General features: G+C 40.8%; 1 protein-coding gene across 3 annotated transcripts in view; it reads left to right on the top strand.

Annotated features, from left to right (window-relative positions):
- The first annotated feature begins 5,452 nt into the window (after nucleotides 1-5,452).
- The window catches only part of col22a1 (collagen, type XXII, alpha 1), an 89,428-nt gene continuing 76,454 nt past the window's right edge, over nucleotides 5,453-18,426 (top strand). For 2 of the 3 annotated variants that reach the window (XM_035993219.1, XM_035993218.1), the window contains exons 1-4: nucleotides 5,453-5,721; nucleotides 9,951-10,100; nucleotides 10,187-10,753; nucleotides 16,499-16,579. In XM_035993219.1, coding sequence (XP_035849112.1) covers nucleotides 10,010-10,100; nucleotides 10,187-10,753; nucleotides 16,499-16,579 — 739 coding nt within the window. In that variant the 5' untranslated portion in view covers nucleotides 5,453-5,721; nucleotides 9,951-10,009. The remainder of the gene's footprint in view (nucleotides 5,722-9,950; nucleotides 10,101-10,186; nucleotides 10,754-16,498; nucleotides 16,580-18,426) is intronic. The other variant, XM_035993220.1, reaches the window with a different exon arrangement.

Here is an 18,426-nt window from a genome sequence, read left to right as displayed (position 1 = left end):
AAGAACGACTACGGTAGCGAGTAGTATGAAAGCCCAAAAATCCGCGTAAGGAGGTTGGTTGGGATGGTGGATGGGTCAAACACAGGACTTTCACCCAGGAGACCGGGGATCGTGTCCCGCGTGTTACATTTCCTAAACCAAACTGTTGCTTTCTTATTTTACAAAATGAAACTGTTCCGTTCTTCTTTTCCTAAATCCAAACGTCCCGTTGTTGTCCCGTGTCCCGTTATTGTTTTCCTAAACTCAACCATCCGTTGTTGTTTTCCTAAACCCAACCGTCCCGTTGTCCCGCCACGACCTTTTCCTTTACTTAAGGGGCCATATCACGGAATTCTGTGAGATCAGGTTGGTATCAAATGTACCCGCAGTAGATTTTGTTGTTATTTTTGTTATAATTTAAAATAAAATATAATTTTTGTTGTATTTTTAATTAATATATTATAATTATAATCTTTTACAAATTAACTACTTTTAACTAAAACAAACAAAAGAAGAGATAATAATGATAGGCTAACTGGTCTATACAGTAGGTAAGGTATTCACAAAGGTAGCCATCCACAGATACAATTCATCCTAAGGATTTACTGTGCTACGTGTTTAATATTAAAAGATAATTTATAAAATCATGCCAAAAATTATTATTTTAATAGCTTAGTATTATGCATTATGCACAATAAGTTATGTATAAAGGCTTTAGGCCGCCCTACACGTTATTGTAGGCCCAGTTTTGAATGCAACTTCATTTTATATAATATATGTAGTAGGGGGTCCCTGCTCCGTCTCTCTTTCGGCTTAAAAAACCTTGAAGACCCCTGCATTAGACTACACCACTGGTCTACCCCATATCGTTGGTATGTTTGACATTAGGGATGTCCTGATCAGCTTTTTTGACCCTCTGATCCGATTTTTTTTAATATCTATTTTTTAATATATATTAAATATCTGCCGATACCGAGTCCCGATCCGATAAGCCTACTTGTATTTGCTCAGATCCCAGCAAACCGCCAACCAAAAAATAAACAGTTTTAAGTTCCCTGCTGGACAACGAAAACTAAACTTAGTGACACCTCTTGCACTCAATAGTCAATCTTTGATAAAACTAAACCTAGTGACACCTCTTGCGCTTAATAGTCAAACTTTGATTTTCTTCTCGTGTTGACCAATGTCGGCTCCAGGTAATAACGGCCTGAAAGCGTGGTTTCCTGGTGGAATCACGGAAGAACTGCGGAGAATTGGAGTTATCCGCTTCTGTAAAATGGGTGACTTAGAAAGACAGACTTTTTTACTTGTTGCAAAGGGCTGGCAAGCTATGAGACACTCTCTGGACAGACACTGGTGAGTGGCCACATGCCATGGTTTTAAAGGCGGCGTTCACTACAAGCTGATGTGTTAACCATAGACTGTATATTAATCATAGATATATGATTATGATATATAACAGATCCCGTTGCTCTGAACGGAGACCAGTGAAGGATATTAGAAGCACTTTTCCGGTGATGGCTGAGCGTTGCTGAGCAGCCTCCAACTGAGAGAGACGATGGAAATGTGACGTGAGCAACCTCTCTGAAAGTTGTAAGTCTTCTGGTAGCTGTGCCAAGAGAAATCTCAATCATTCCCAATCTAGCAGAGATGGAGAGCGTAGGTATATGTAAGGAGATAACGTGGACACAGGCTAATTATTGCTACCTAAAATGCTAGTTAACATTAGTAATTAAACTTAAACAGCTAATGGAAGTTGAAACTGCCTGCAAGCTTCTCCTGACTATACGGTAATTCCTCTACTATGCGACAGTAAGTACCGTGGTTATGACACAATCGTTAGCCTATTTTTACAAAAACATCTGCTACGGAGCCATAACGTGAGACACGAGGTAATGGAGCCTTTTATACATTGTCGTGTTTCTTTAGAAATAAACAATGGACAAATAGAGTCTTTAATGTTAATTTTTTGAATTATGGTCTCGTTGATTTTAAAATCGGCGATAAAGCAGGGGGTGTTTTAGGGCGTGGCTATGATGTGATTTCCAGTGAAAGTGTGTAAGGTAATGTAGAGTGTAAGGGCTCCTCCCTCACGTCTGAAATCGTCACATCCGCAACCAGGATGGCTGCGCCCGTAACGGCAAACTCAACAACGGATAGCAGATCTCCACAAACCAATGGGTGATGTCACACATGCGCGGTCCATTAATATACAGTCTATGGTGTTAACACTAAGTTTAAGATTAAAATACGGACAACACCCAAAAACAAGTTCACAGCTATTTTAATGTACACAGGGCCATGGTTAGCATTGCTAAGCCTCTGCCATGATTGACAGGTCACCGTGTAGCTACGCCCCTAAAGCATCCCCTGCTTTTATTGTCCATTTTTAAATAAAATGTACCATAATTTACTAAATGCTGTATTGAAGAAGACTTGAAACTAGCGATTGAGACCATAACGTCATTATGAAAAATGTTTAATGAGGTAATAAATCAAGTGAGAAGTGGGGCCATTTTCCCATAGACTTCTATAGCAGAGGTGCCCAAATTCTTTCATATGAAAGGCCAAAAATGTATCTGGATGGAAGGCCACGGGCCAAAAATAAATGTCGATGTTATATGAAAATGTATAAAATGTTATAGAAAATTAACATTCTAAATCTAAAATAAAATTCCGAAATAATAACACTGCTCTTTAATCTGCATATATCTTCCATATTACAGACCTTGTATTACATTCTTCAATGTCTTGTACAGTCATTTAGCGCTTACAATATCAGTGGGAGACACGAAGCCTGTCTTTGTTTTTCAAAAGTCTTTCAACATTAAGCTTCAGCTGACTTACTAAATTTTCTTTTATCGGTGTGCCACTTCCTCGATCGCTCCATCTTGACTGGCTGACTCAAAGCCAGTGATGTAAGCACGGCTCACAGCACGTGAGAGAGAGAGAGAGAGAGAGACAGAGAGAGCGAGAGAGCGAATACTAGAGCCCGATCGATATATCATCGGGCCGATATTAGGCATTTTCCAAACTATTGGTATCAGCATTTATAATGGCCGATAAATGAATATTAAAAAAATTAAATAAAAACGGACGAAACACCCTTCAACCATGTTATGAGTGTTGGCGTTGCATAGTTTGTCCAACAGAGGGCGCTCTACAACGTCCCTGTTAACAACACTCTTTGATTTTTTTTTTTTTGTTATTGTGTTTTTGTTCAAAGGACTTTAAGTTTCATATTTTAAGTTTGTATATTTGTACATTTTATTTATGAGAACTTATATATTTAAACTTAAAGTTTATTTTTAAACTGCATTATCATATTCTTTTAGTGAGGACTCATAAATAACTACAAATAACTAGAATGTTAAGGACATCTGTTTATGTTTTGTTATGTGTTTCTGGATTTTTTAAAAAAATATATATATATCGGCCGATATATCGGAATATCGTATTTTTAAATCACCAAATATTTGTATTGATATCGGGCTTAAAAATCCTTTATCGGTCGGGCTCTAGCGAATACCATAATTCTTGTAATTCTTCGTAGGTAAAAAGGCCGTGAAACTTAATTTAAGTACTTTTTAGCTGCACAAAATGTACGTTTCGTAGTCATTATGGTTTGGATTTTACAGCACTTTTAAAGTAAGAGGAGGATAAACATGAGCGTGTCAAATGCCATGGCGGGCCAAAACAAAAGGAGCACGGGCCAAACTTGGCCCGCGGGCCCCAAATTGGGCGGCCTTGTTCTATAGAGACTGACGTCTTTTTGCAACCAGTGGAGTCGCCCCCTGCTGGAAATGAGATAGAATGCAGGTTCCGCATTGGCTTCACTTTTCAGTGAAACTCGCTTTCTAATCAAAAAAAGACATAAATTCTCTGTTTTTTTTCAATATGGGACCTTTAATGGTTGAACCTAAGCTCTAGCTTTAAAAAAAGAAAGAAGGGTTTACTCTGTTTCAACACTAATTCACACAAACATATTTTGGAAGAAGGGCCTCTTTCTGATGTGGGAGCTTGAAAGCTGGCTGTCAATTGGATGACAGATGGCTTTCTCCAACACTACATGCCACCCGCAGCCTCTCGCTCACCCTACAAGCTGGTCACCTCTTTAGACCCTTTCGCAGGAGGCGACAGACGGTTGCTTAGACTGACACCATCACTCAGAACGTGCATCTGCCCCGAATCGTCAGCCCACTTCCCATCCACTTCACGCGGAGCCTATACATAGCCTGGCCTGCACTCACTCTCCTTGGCTACAAAGGCACTGCAAATATGCCTGGACGTAATGGCTAACTTGTTTGTTGTCCATGACATTCAAATATTGACACTGTGTTTTTGAACATTTTTGGTGCCTCATCAGCTCCACGGCAGATATGGATGGGTTTTCGAATGCAGCAGAAGCATGCGGCGACAGCTGTTGGAGCACTTTAAAGAAGAGAAATTTCAAGCGAGAGAGCTGCCAGTGTGAGACTTGTAATGCGGAGGACTTTAGACAACGCTGCCAGATACTGCAGCTTCCTCTCCTGCCAGGGAGCGTGACCACACATGAGAAGGACATCAGTGTACACTGAAAATGTAAATTACAGTCATCCTCAAAATGTGTACATCAAATCAAAAAAACACGTGTAGATTTGCAGGTCGGAAAACAAAAAATCAAAACTTTCTATCAACGAAGATTTGCTTCCAGTTGTTTGCACTGTGTGCTTTTGTGTGTGTGTGTTTGCTTGTTGTACATAAATAATCACATATACAAATTGGAAATTAGAGAATAAAACTTTCATCATCTCTGGGGAAAATAGGGTATTGCAAAAAAAGTTTGCCACAGGAAAACCAAGTAGAATGGAAGTAATGGGGGAAAGTCAAATAACAAAAGATTAAGATGAACTAAGAGAAAAAGAAGAAATTTATGTATATATATAAATATATACATAAATTTCATACGTTGTAAAAGAAGAAGAAAGATGTGCGGTCTGGCAGGATTGTAAAGTTGTCATAACAGCAAGTAATATAGATCACAGAGCTGTACTGTAAGTCAGTGCAAGGACAGACATTGAACACAAAGCTGCAAGCACCAGTGTTCTGTAATCATTTCCCCAACTTAAATACAGCCCTTGTCCACAAGTGTGTGGCTGGTTGAAGCCAAACGCGGCCCGGCCCACTACCACCAGCCCTCAGGGCGGCTCCGCTGTGGCTATCACCGTGGCAAAGGCCGGACAGTTGAGGCGGTTGCCAAGAAGCCGTGCCTTTTTTTTTTTTTCTTTCTTTGAGGGCAACACTTCACATGGGTGCAGCCAGAAAGGAGAGAGGGGAAAATAAAGGACAAAAATATCCGGAAAGTTTGTGTCTATAATTGGCTGCGCCTCTCAGCCCTTTTTTTTTTTTTATGTGCGAGCGCAGCCCAGTCAAGAACAGTAGAAGCCACTTCATCTCCCCTGTGAAACCCTACACTTTCCCCTCTGGCAGTTCCCTCCCACTCTGTCCAAAACCCATCCACAAAGTTTCTGAAGTTCACCTCAACTCAGTGTTCAACAACACCGTACACTGGATTGTCACCCTGGATGAAATGGTTATCTCATCTTGATTTTTTTTTTGTTGGCGTATGCAGGGGAGATATTTTTGGATTATTATCAACAGATAATGATGCTGCCCCGGTACTGATTCAGGGTGTGACTGCTGGAGGCAGAGAGAGAGAGAGACACACACCTCAGTGACGCTGACTAACAAGTGACAGGCCAGGTAAGAAAGAAATCAGCATCATAAAATAGGGCTGGGTATCGCCCAATGATTTCCTGATTTGATTTGATTCGATTACGATTAGGGCTGCACAATTAGTTGCAATTTTATCGAAATCGTAATATGGACTAGTGCAATATCCAAATCGCAGAGGGGTGCAATATTTGTTAAAGGCAAAATATGTGTCAAACCATTCTGAATAAAGTATTGTGGTGCTGCAGAGAACTCCCAGCCTACAAATCCTATCCTACAGACTACAGAAAACATCATAATAACTAAATCATAATATTAGTCAGTGAAAATGAGAATAATGATACAAACATGATCATTCCCTTGAATCATATCGCAATCGCAATATCAGTCAAAATAATCACAATTAGATATTTTCCTCATATCGTGCAGCCCTAATTTTGATTTGATTGATTTTTTTTTTCAATGCTCTATCAATTAGGTTAGGGAAATTTCAGCTACAATACCAATTTTGCTTGGATATAAAAGAGATTCTTAGAGAACTTGTAACTGTAAATTGTACAAGCAAGAAGCAAGAAATATGTTTTATATAATGCACCAGGTTAAAGTTTACATTAAGAATTGACCCCCAAAAGTACTTTTTACTCATACATCCATGGTGAAAAGGCATACATGAAGAGGTCGAATTCTGGATTTTATGATTCGATATTAGATTACGTAAACAAAGATCGATTGGAGAATGGATTATTTTGACCGAGCTCTATCATAAAAGTTGTCGCTGCTGTCTTCCTCTAAAATACTTATTTATTCTTTAGCAGTTTTGAATTGTTGACAGAAGATTATTTTTGTATCCACATGCTATGCAGATGCTCTATCAGAGAACACCCCCCCCCCCTTCTTCTTGGGTTGCACATGGAAGAAGGAAAAAAACAGTTTCTGTTTTTTACATTCTGTGAATGACAAACGTGGTGCTTCTGTTATAGACATCTACATCGCAGTCCCAGGTCTGCCATTGAGAGAGGAAGTGGAAACAGGCGTGATGATACAGAGCCCCAGTTTGTACGGAATCTGGCCTCAGGTTCAGATGTTGACTGAGGCAAAGCAGCTTTTTTTTTAGCTGCGCCTCGGATACTGTATCTGCTTGTAAAACTGCAGATTGATTTAACGCAGCACTGGGAAAGACACACAGCGCGTATATTCAAATGTAATCAGGGATTGAAGCGAGACAAATCAGAACTTGTTGGACTTGTGCAAAAGTTTTGGGTGAAGAGGATTAGGAGCATCAATCGAAATCATTTTCAGCTGTTTTCATTGGGCGGCTGAGACCTTCTTTATCATTGAAGCCTCCCTGGGCTGAATTTTAAATTGGCGCAATTAAAGTTATTCAGCCAGCGTGCCTACTCTACTCATTAATGGCACCAGTGAAACCAAGAAGCAGGAATAGCCCAATGGAAGAATCAGATAAGGAAAGTTGTACGTGAAGGCCAAAGCACTTTGCTTCACCCACAGTACATAATGCACTCTCTATTTCGCAGGCTAGAAAAGGTCAACACGTTGCTGTTATTAAATGGACCATTTCCTGGAATCATTTTCAGCCTCAAATCACTTTCTATTTCCAAATCATACGAGCATACACTCACGTTAATTATGACATGTATTACCTCCACATACTTCAACTTCATTTTAGCCCCCGGCATTCCATTGACCTTTGTACACAGCCCAGTCTCATGGCAGTTCGTGAAATGGTCATGTTTTTTGGGGCTTTTTCCCTTTATTAGATAGCGACAGTGGATAGACAGGAAAGGGGGAGAGAGATGGGGGATGACACACAGCAAAGGGCAGCAGGTCGGATTCGAACCCACGCCGCTGCAAAGGACTCAGCCAACATGGGGCGCACGCTCTTACTGGGTGAGCTAGAGGCCACCCCTACATATTTAACTTTTAAAACAGGAAAGAAATACTGTGTTCATCAGTTAATGACATAATAGTCTTGCATTGCCAGACCTTCCTCCACTGCGCTGCGGAGGAGGGTCTGGCTAAATGAAGATTATTGACACAGCACAGTGCAATTGGATCACACAGCTGCTTAGCTCTAATTCATATTATTTAATATACCCCCATTATAGGATTAGCTTGACTTCTGGGAAAATACACATATTAGCTTTCTTGCCGAGAGTTAGATGAGAAGATCAGCACCGTTCTCACGACGCGAGAGTAGCATCAATCCTCTCACCCAACGCTCGACAAGACAAGAAAGCGAATAAACGTATTTCCCCAATTCCATTAAGCACATTCTCCACAACAGCCTGTAGCTTTGGATGCCACTCGACTCCAGAAAACAAATACATTAACAGACTAATTCAATGGGAATGTCAGAGAGCACTGAAAGGCGGTGAAGGATGGTGAAGAACTTTTCGGAAAACACACGGGACTGGTATTATTGCTTTCCAAGATGTGCATAACTCAGACTTTCCTCAACCTCCCCCAGTGACCCCCCGCAATGGCACACTCCCCCAGTCGGGATGAGTCCATGTTATGGCTACGGTCAGTCACACATCAGCCCTGAAGGCAGGCATCGCAACCACTGGTGTACAATAAGAGCAGGAATAGTTTTGTGTTTATATATATATATATATATATATATATATATATATATATGTCAGTGCCACCCAGGCAGGGGCGTAGCCGCAATTTCCAAAGTGACGGATTGTTCAAGAGGATGATTTTTAATGAAAGATCCTCTCCCATTTGTCTCTCCTAATTGCAGATTCCGAGTAGCCTACATTTCATTTACGATTGATGGAAACACCAAACACCACAAACCATTTTACTGCTTTAGTGTAGGGGGTGGGGGCTAGGGGCCTGGAGACATTTTTGGCCATAATATCCCAAATTTGGTGGCCTCTGGCACATTCTAATGCCACTATTCTATCATATACACTGATCCTAATTATTGTATATTTAAATGAGTTTTCCTCCTTATAAGTTTTTTAATATATTTTCATTATATATTATTTTCCATTGCGGATCTCTATGAGTCGAACAATCAACTGACACAACCTGAGTAATGTGCACGTCGCCTACTTATGGTGCGTTCAAATCAACTCGGAAGTGTCGTAAGTCTGGGGGACAGAGGGCACCAACATGGAAAGTGTGTGTGTGTGTGTGTGTGTGTGTTTGGGATACTTACCAAGTATCTTACTAAGTAGCATATATTTCTTTCATTTTCTCGAAAATTAGTAGCGTATTAATGTATTTCAGTATGAAAAATATATATGTATTCAGAAATTACAAAAATGAATAATAAAAAAATAAGTTAATAAAATACAATGAAAAAGGAAAACTGAGAGAATAAATAATTATCTAAATAAACAATAAATAAACAAGTGATTGTCAAATTTATCTCAGCTTCAAATGGCAAATAAAGATACCTGCATTTCAAACTTTAAGGTCTGGAGAAAGCATTCAGTGCAACATCAGCGCACTCTTAACTTTCACTGTCTTGTGGGTGGAGATGGTAAAAAAAAAAAAAAAAAAATAATTGAAAAAGTTGGGCAGCAACTTCCAACAGTCTTTGGTGAGTCCAGTTTTCTCTGGCTGGAATGTTCGCTTGCTGCTGTACAGAGATGTGTATTTCAGTCTTAGGCTTCAATTATCGCGTCCTGAGAATGGAGAACATTTCCTGCCAGCTTCCATTCCAGAAAGAAATTTAAACAGGGGACAATAGACATACTGGACACTAGGGGGGATGAGATAGAGAATTGTTTCCTTGTTGAAGCCCCAGTTTGTTTTACACATAAAGTGCCAAAAGCAATCTGAAATCAGCATGCCACCAGTCTCTTGTGAATATGGAGATGTGGCAACAGCGTTTGAAGGATGCCGCCACCAGTCTCCCTGAACTACAAGAAGTGCTTCATCCACTTTGGTTTCACTGTTGGAGAGACATAAGCACAAATCCTGTTTGCCATGGGACAGCTTGGCAAAAGGGATTACGATTCTAAAATATGTTATAGTTCTGATAATAATAATAATAATAATACCATTTTTATTTTTTAAAGCATTTTTCTAGACCCAAAGTGCCAGGGACAGATACAAAAACAAAACCCCTAACCATAACCCTAAAAGAATTAAACAAGTAAACCATTAGGCTTTAAAGCTTGCAGATCCCTTCAGAGATCCAGACATTTACAAAGTGACTGACTGGAGTGTCTGCTGGAGGCCATGTCATAGTATTGTTGATGTTTCCACTGACCTTTCCACAGACTGGACAGCTTGATGGTGGTAATAAGCTAAACAAAACAGACCCAAAACCAAGGCAGAGATGGAATTACGACTGGGATTTAGGATCACCCTGGTCTTGGTCATCCTGGCCTTGACTCTTTCCGGCGAGGGAGTGGAAGCACAGAGGGCAGGTAAGACCATTAAGATTGAATATCTTCGGATACAGAGCTTATATTTACTGTATGTGACTGAATCCTCCTGCATTTACTTCTGACAGGATGTAAAAATGTCCACTATGACTTGGCGTTTATCCTGGATACCTCATCCAGCGTTGGAAAAGAGAATTTCGAGAAGATCAGGCAATGGGTGGCCAACCTTGTCGAGTCGTTCGATGTGGCGCCAGACAAGACAAGAGTAGCCGTGGTTCGCTACAGCGACAGAGCCACCACAGAGTTCACCTTGGGTAGACACAGGACCCTGGAAGATGTTAAGCGAGCTGCCCGTAACATACGCTACCTGGGGGGGAATACAATGACCGGGGATGCTATCAGCTACACCACAGCCAACATCTTCACGGAGCGGAATGGAGCCAGGCCCGCAGCCAGAGGCATTCAGAGGGTGGCCATCCTTCTCACAGACGGCCGAAGCCAGGATTATGTTCTGGAGCCCTCGAATGAGGCTGCCAAAGCTGGCATCAGGATGTTTGCTGTGGGCATCGGGGAGGCGCTGAAGGTGGAGCTGGAGGAGATCGCCGCCGAGCCAAAGAATGCCCACGTCTTCCATGTGACAGACTTCAATGCCATTGACAAGATCAGAGGCAGGCTGCGGAGGAGGCTGTGTGAGAGTAAGTCAGCCGTCGGGCCCAGTGCCAACACATCGCTCACACTGCATGCCACATGGCTTCTGTTTGAAGCCTCGCTCTGAAGAGCTTGCCTCACCCTGAACGTGCAGTTAATCAAATTAGACTCTTATTTTAGCCGTTTAAGCGCTATGTGGAGGAAAGACCCGAACCACAAAACCCCACCCCCAACCACAAAGAGCTGTGGCACATGTATACAGTGCGATTATGATTGACTGAAGATGAAGCGTGCAAGGGGGGCTGTTGCAGAAATTGGCTTGTAGATTCTACCCAAGACATTTCTGTGGTGTAGCTGCCTTTTTGACTGCTGCTTTGCTGCAGAGGTGTTTAGCACTGGAAAGCTTGTCTTAAGCTAACCTCAGTGGTTTTTCCACTAGTGTGCTGAGAAAGTCTTTCAACACAGGCACACAGGCTCAAGAAGTAGCTCACTTAGCCAAATGTATTAGCTAAAATAGGCCTAAAAAATACAGCTTTATGTTAGCTGTGAGGAGAAATGGAGAACTAAATCTGCATGTGAGTGTTTTCATGGAGAAGATGGATGCTTTGCACTCCAACACAAATTCCTGCCTAAAATTAGCCAGACAGTAAAAGGAAAGGATGCCATAAGTCTTAGCCGCAAACAGTAAATGCAAAAACGGAAAAAAAGACATGATTACATGGTTTAGCACACAGATGAGCATAGTCAAACTCTCAACTCTCACAGTAATCTGGCTCTAAATTGTCAAGTTTGACATGGCAAACTTCCTCTGAAGGAAGTGTTGATTCAGACAAACACCTTCATTCTTTTTTTTAGGCTGTTCTCATGGACCATTCGTACATATAGCTACAAAAAGTAACGCACTGTAATTCATATGTATTTCACGTGTTTATTGCTGTATGCACCACATTCACTGCTGCTGTACGAGACCGCAAAGATCTGCGGAAACTCAGGGCTTTCAAGCGGGGAGTAAAGTTTGTGCCCTGGAAGAAGTTAAAGCAACACTATGTAACTGTTAGCTGCAGCTGTAGTTCCAATGAGACAACCTGTAGGGGGACCGAAGTGGCGGGTAGTGCAAGCTGTAGTTCCAATGAGACAACCTGTAGGGGGACTGAAGTGGGAAAAGTTAACCCTAAACTTAACTGTCATGGGACCGGTCGCCACGTGACCTGCAGGCGGTCACCGTAATTTCATAGGATATCATACGAATTGTTGTGCATAAGTTTCCGTACGATAGCATACGAAAACGATCATGAGCATAAGTTGCTCATATCATTTTTCAGAGTGATACTGGTGTAAGGGGAAGCATGGGGCTTCATTTTAAAGCCATGGCCTTTGAACTTGCTCCTTGACTCCATATATTTTCAGTCTGTCAACTAGTAATGTAGGTTATATATTGTAAAGTTTGCCATGCCGAGTTTAGAGCTCTGTAGAACTAACCAAAGGCTAAATTTACGCAGACAGAAAGTTCCATTGTTTTCTTTCTGTAATCTTTCAAACCATCCAGAGTGAGTCTCTAAGTATATCAGTGGTCAGCACAACTGGCTCACAGAGCAATGCGATGTTATTTTCACCCAGAAAATTATAGCTCTAATGTTTCAAGTGGGTCAAGTGCAGCTTCTCCAGCGTCCTTGTCAAATGTGTTCACCTTTTAATCTATAGGTTTAAAATGGACACTACTTATTTTGTACTGCACGGATTCACTAGAGCATGTGTGGCCTCGCTTACTAACGCATAGGATCATACACCTGAACTTACATGATCCCAGTGACAGAGAACTCTAATATTAAAGCTCTTTTCTAACACCTGCAGTGTGTTTAAAAAAATGTAACATATGCTACACAGCCACAATGATGACAGGTAATGCGGGTAATAGTAAGAGTATTAGTAAGAATTAAAAATGTATCAGATCCTGGCTGCAAATAAAATGGTGGTTGTTAGGTGTGTACTGCTCAAGCTTGTGCTGATACTATGAACCTGTCTGAGACATTCATTTCCAAAGTCAGGTTTGACATTGCTTCCATTTTAACTCAAAGCCGTATCCTTAAATTATAGCTCTAGGGCCAGTGCAGGGAGTAGCTCAGCTGTCTAGCATGCTACCTAAGTGACAGGGCTGTGCGACAACACCGCCTTTAAAAAAAGAGTGACGCACTTCCATTCATTCACAGATTGGTACTTTTTGGTAGACTTGCTGGCTTTATAAACAAAAAAAACCAAGTATCTTTTTACTGCGATCTTCAATTATCACTTTGAAAAAGACTTTTATGACAGACGAGAAAAACATGACTCCTTTAATTTCGCTGCTAAACAAACTGAAGACGGACACAAACAAGGACAAACTATACAGCTGGAATTAGAAATAAATCATGTGAAATGGAGATAACACCACTTGTAGTATTAATAACAAGAATGCAAGTGCTGACAGTTAAATGAGCTACTTGGATTTTCTTATTAGGCATGGTCTGGCCTTTGAATGGAGCAGAAAAACAAGCCAAGCGGTCCTCATGATGGACACCACAAAGGTTAAAAATTCACTCCGACAGGATGATTTTTATGGCTGTGAGTTAAGCAAATTGCAGGGTCTGATAGTAGATGTTTGACACATACTTGATCTGTTAGGGAAGTTGGACTGTCTCACTGTGATATTTTGGGCCACAGATATTATTTAGGGCTGACAGTCACGACACGGATAAATTGTTGGGCTGATACTAGGTTTAATGAGAAGTTCCTCTGAACAGATTGATTACAAACTGATGACAGAATCCTGATTTGCTGTCGTACCTCATCAACAATGTGAAAATGTATCTTCCCATGTGGTACGGGGTGAGGAGCTTCTATTCAAATTCACCTTGTCAGTTGTAAAATGAATGGAGGCGAGCAGATCAAAGTTATTCTCAAACACTGATGAGATTTGTCTCGATAGATCTGAGATGTAGTTAGTGGGGATAGGACATTTTTCTGTGTTGCAGCCCTGCTATTTAATTTAGATTGATAAGTGGAATATATTCGGACATAAAAGCGTTACCTAATGCAGCTGTAAACGGTTGGGTCACCCAAATGACAAAAAAACATGTCCTTTCACTTGCCTCTTGTGGTATCTAGACTTGCAGATAGTTTTGGTTTTTATTTACCCAGATTTCATACAAAACTCAAATGCACTGTAGGTAATAGAAATTGTGTTTATTGTGCTCACATTGAGAAACTACAGTTAGACAAGACTAAGGGTCTATAGCCATGCTAGCAGCTCTGCAAGGCAGAGCAATGCATTCCCTTAAAGGTCCAGTGTGTAACGTGTTTAGTTGTTCATTATCTAAATCTGTGTTTCCCGTTCACAAACTTGTCCTTTTTCATGAATATTTATCACCACCATCAATTCCAAGTATTCCTATTGGCTTGAAATTTTACATTTGCATTCTCATGAAATGGGGTAGACGCTCCATATTCATCGCCATCTTGAAATACGTTAGCCGGTAAGGGACATACAATACATACTGCTCCACCTTTCGCTTTTTCGCTGTCACATGATAAACTCACAGGTGCTGCTAATGCTGCTAATGCAAGGCCGTCCAATTTGGGGCCCGTGGGCGAAGTTTGGCCCAAGCTCTCTTTGTTTTGGCCCACCATGGATTTGACATTCTCATGCTTATTCTCCTCTTATTTTAAAAGTAATGACTACGAAACGTACATTTTGTGCAGTTAAAAAGTACGTAATCTGAATTTAACGGCAATGTAATGCACAGTGCTGGTAAACTTCCCATTTAAATTACATATGTATGTTTTATCTATGGAGAATGGCAAGAATTACGGTAGTCTTCATTTTTGGCCCGTGGCCTTCCATCCAGATACCTTTTGGCCCTTCATGTGAAAGAATTTGGGCACCTCTGTGCTAATGGGTATATAAACTACTTGGTTAGGTTTAGGCAAAGATCGTGGTTTGGGTTTAAATAAGTCTGTTGGCTACATAACATAACGTATGTTATGTTAGTTAAGTGCGTTACGTAAGTACAGTAAGTTAACTTCAAATAAGTCAACATTGAATTTTTGTTTCTCACACCGGACACGAACAGCGGCCTCCTGGGTAAAAGTTGTGTGTTTGTTTGACCCATCCATTCATCCCGACATCCTCCCTACACTTTGTCACTCTTTGTACTACGGCATCTCACAGCACTGCGGTTGAGTAGTTGCTCTAAGCGTCTAATGTTGCCGCGGATGAGTTAACATTGAAGTTGAATGCCTGGTGCATCTCATAGACGCTCAATGGAGCTTTGTGCCTTGGTATCAGACACTGAGGGTCACTGACCAAAAGTTGGGGAGTGAGAATGGGTTGGTTTTGCAGGTATTTGGTCATAAAACAAAGTATTGGGTAAAGTGAATTTTTGACGTGATAATGGCGCTAGATGAAAAGCAAAAGTCATTAAAATTCAGCCCAAGGTGGATATGGATGTTCCTAGCAAATTCCTTGGTAATCTATCCAATAGTTGTTGAGATATTTCAGTCTGGGCCAGAGTGGGGAACCCATAGATATAGAATTGTTCTATATCTATGGGGGAACCCACCAACATTGCCATTCCATACAGCCATGCTGCTAAGGCGTCTAAGATTTTGACAGCAACCTTGACTCACCACTTCCACGTGACAAAAATATTTTTTGGTAATTTAGGTGAACTGACCCTTTTAAAGATGTCAATCTCAACTCTAATGTTTACATCTAATAAACTAAACGGGATCCATATCTGATTTCTTCAGTAGTGAAACTGACATATAGAAAATACCCTTCCTGCCAATAAAAACTCAACCTGGCGGTGTTGCCTTTCTCACTGTCAACACCATGAATGGGTGTGGAAATTTAAGACTGTTACTGCTCTTTGGGCCTGTGGAGGGGCCTCCTGCTCTTATAGAGCCACACACTCCACTCCCCAGACATCAGACAGGAGAGATGGAGGGCAGTCTGTCTGCGCCGGTGCTCTTCAGATCAAATATCAGTCCAAAGGCTGTGTTAGAATGAGATCACCATTTCCTAAAACAATCCAACAATTCACACCTTTTTCATCTGACCCTTCATACAATTTCTGAATGATTGCTTATTGTCATCAAACAACACATGATTTCTAACAGTGGGGTTACCAATAGTCTCACATTGCCAGACCTTCCACCACACTGCTGCGGAGGAGAGTCTGGCTAGTCCACACAGCATTCCGGGATAGGAGAAAAACATGCTCTGATTTATTGGCATTTCTTTAAACCAATCACAATAGTCTTGGGCGCCCTAAGTGCCAGACAGAGCAACAGTGCCTCTGAAAAATAGCCTCGGGAAGAAACTTGTTTTGGTGGAACATGTGTACATTCAAAGGTTGGTTCAAACTCAGATTGGACAGATAGTCTAGCTAGCTGTCTGGATTTATCCTGCAGAGATCTGAGGAGAAGTTAACCATAGTCCTCATAAATCCACCGGAGTTTAGAATTACAACATAAAGAAAGCGGAAGGTGACGGACATCCGGCTGAAATGAGGGAAATCCGGTGGAATTTCCGGCAGCACCTGAACAATTCCGGACATTAAACGTCGTCGATATACACTAGACCTTTCATAAAGTTTCAGAATGATTGCTTATTGTCATAAAACAACACATGGTTTCTAACAGTGAGGTTACCAATACAAGTGTTTGAACAGTTTTTTGCCTACCCTGTGCTTCCAAAAAGATAATCATATCCTGATTTACAGCATGTCAAACTAACTATTATCCTCTCTCCTCAGATGTCCTGTGTCCAAACATGAAGGTTCAACCTGATCGGTTTCAGCCCAACAGCACCAGTTATGGTCTTGAAGAGGTTCCAGGTATGTGCAAACTGCTGCTTTTCTAACGGCAACATGTAGCGCTGGCAATACACCACAAAGTCAGCTCTTTGTTTTTCAAAGCATTTCCTACTCTCCCACATTCAGCATGGTTACATGAAGAGAAAATGTTTTCAAATGCAAATATTTAGACAGTTTCCACTCATAATTTCCTCCATTTCTATGTGATTGGAAACCAAATTGGTTTTATTCATGACTTGGAAAGTGTTACTTTTCTGTCTTGTTTTATGCCCACTAAAAAACCCACTATACTTGCAAAACCAAGCTGCTGTGTTTTAGATGCAATTTGTCTACTGTTCCAGGCAGCCATTGACTTCTACCCATTTCCATATATAATATGAAAATCAAATTCTAGACCCTTCAAACCTGCTTGACTTGTGTAATCAATCACACTGAATACCAAGTTACAGTCCTTTTTGTCAAAGTTGGTCCCAAAGTCCCATTTTCCTCTCACTTCTTCACTTGGATAGCGCTAGTCTTAAACGGGGCTAATGAATGAACGGCATTACCCAGAAGCTATTGTGTAGCTGTAGCTGCCTAGAGCACAATCATTACTGTCTAATCTTTGGAACATCCTTTGTTTTGCAATCAGTGCCTATCATCCCCGATTCCAAGCTGTTCAATCTTCAATCACCTGCTACAATCTATGTTTAAATTCCGCATTTCTGTATTTTTTTACTTTGTCGTAAAGTGCTTTGTGCTGGGAGACAAAGTGAATCAGCTTATCAGATGTCATTTTGGATGATGACATTTGGATGATGGTGGCTCTGAGTGGTCAAATAACTCTCTAAAGGCTTTTAAAGAATGCGACAAAACACAGAAAATCAAAAGTTTCTTAGTCGGTGTGTGAATATGATTGAGACAACTTGAAGTCATACTTATTTTTAAATGTGCAACAATTTTGGACGACAAATACGGACTTGCTGTGCAAAGAAAAATTGAAGTGTAAAAACAACAAGCTAGCTGGCTAAGTCTGCTGCTCTTTATCCTAAACTAACAGTTTAGCTTCATATTTATTATAAAGACATTGATCTTGTCCTCTAACTCTCAGCAAGAAGGCAAATAAACATATTTTACCAAGTGGAGCGCATACCTAGTCCTCTGCCATTTTGTTTTTTTTAATATATTCCAAGCTGCTGTGCTAAATGTTTCTCAGAACTCTTGAATAGCGTTTAACCAGAAAGGTCGGATGTTGTTATAAGAGTGTCTTTTGGGGGATCTGAGTTCCTGTCTATGTCTCCCACCCACATCCATCACACTGAGAGAAAAAACAGATGTACTGGCATGACTGTTTAGACTCCTGCTATGTTGAACTTAATGGAAAAGAGAGATGTTAGAGCACTGAAGACTGTGTTTTAGAAAGTTTTTATCCAGGTATTTCCCTGCCAAATAGTAGTAGAAATGTAGTCAACATTTCAGCCTTTATGGGTCACTAAAAGTCACTGATACCCAGACCAATGACATTTTTGAAACATCATTATTTCATGATGGAAGTTGGCATTCCATGGAGAAATACATTTTAAATATAGAAAGGAATAATTATTCCACAAACCAAACGATCCATCCATCCATTTTTTTTAACCCACTGATCATTTTCGGGATTGTGGGAGGCTGGAACTTATCCCAGCATGCATTGGATGATTGGCAGGGTACACCTTCGACAAGTCACATGTCTATCACAGGCCAATTTAGTGTTTCTACTGTAATTCATCTACCTGCATGGCTTTGGGCTGAGGGAAGAAACCAGAGCACCTGGAGGAAATCCATGCAGACATAATACGCAAACTCAACACAGACTGCAGATTCAGTCTGTCTGTGAAATACTCTCT

This window comes from Sander lucioperca, chromosome 16, assembly GCF_008315115.2.
Source record: "Sander lucioperca isolate FBNREF2018 chromosome 16, SLUC_FBN_1.2, whole genome shotgun sequence".
Taxonomy (NCBI): Eukaryota; Metazoa; Chordata; class Actinopteri; order Perciformes; family Percidae; genus Sander; species Sander lucioperca.
The sequence above is the reverse complement of the archived record's forward strand: the minus strand, read 5'-3'. Positions and strand labels throughout refer to the sequence as shown.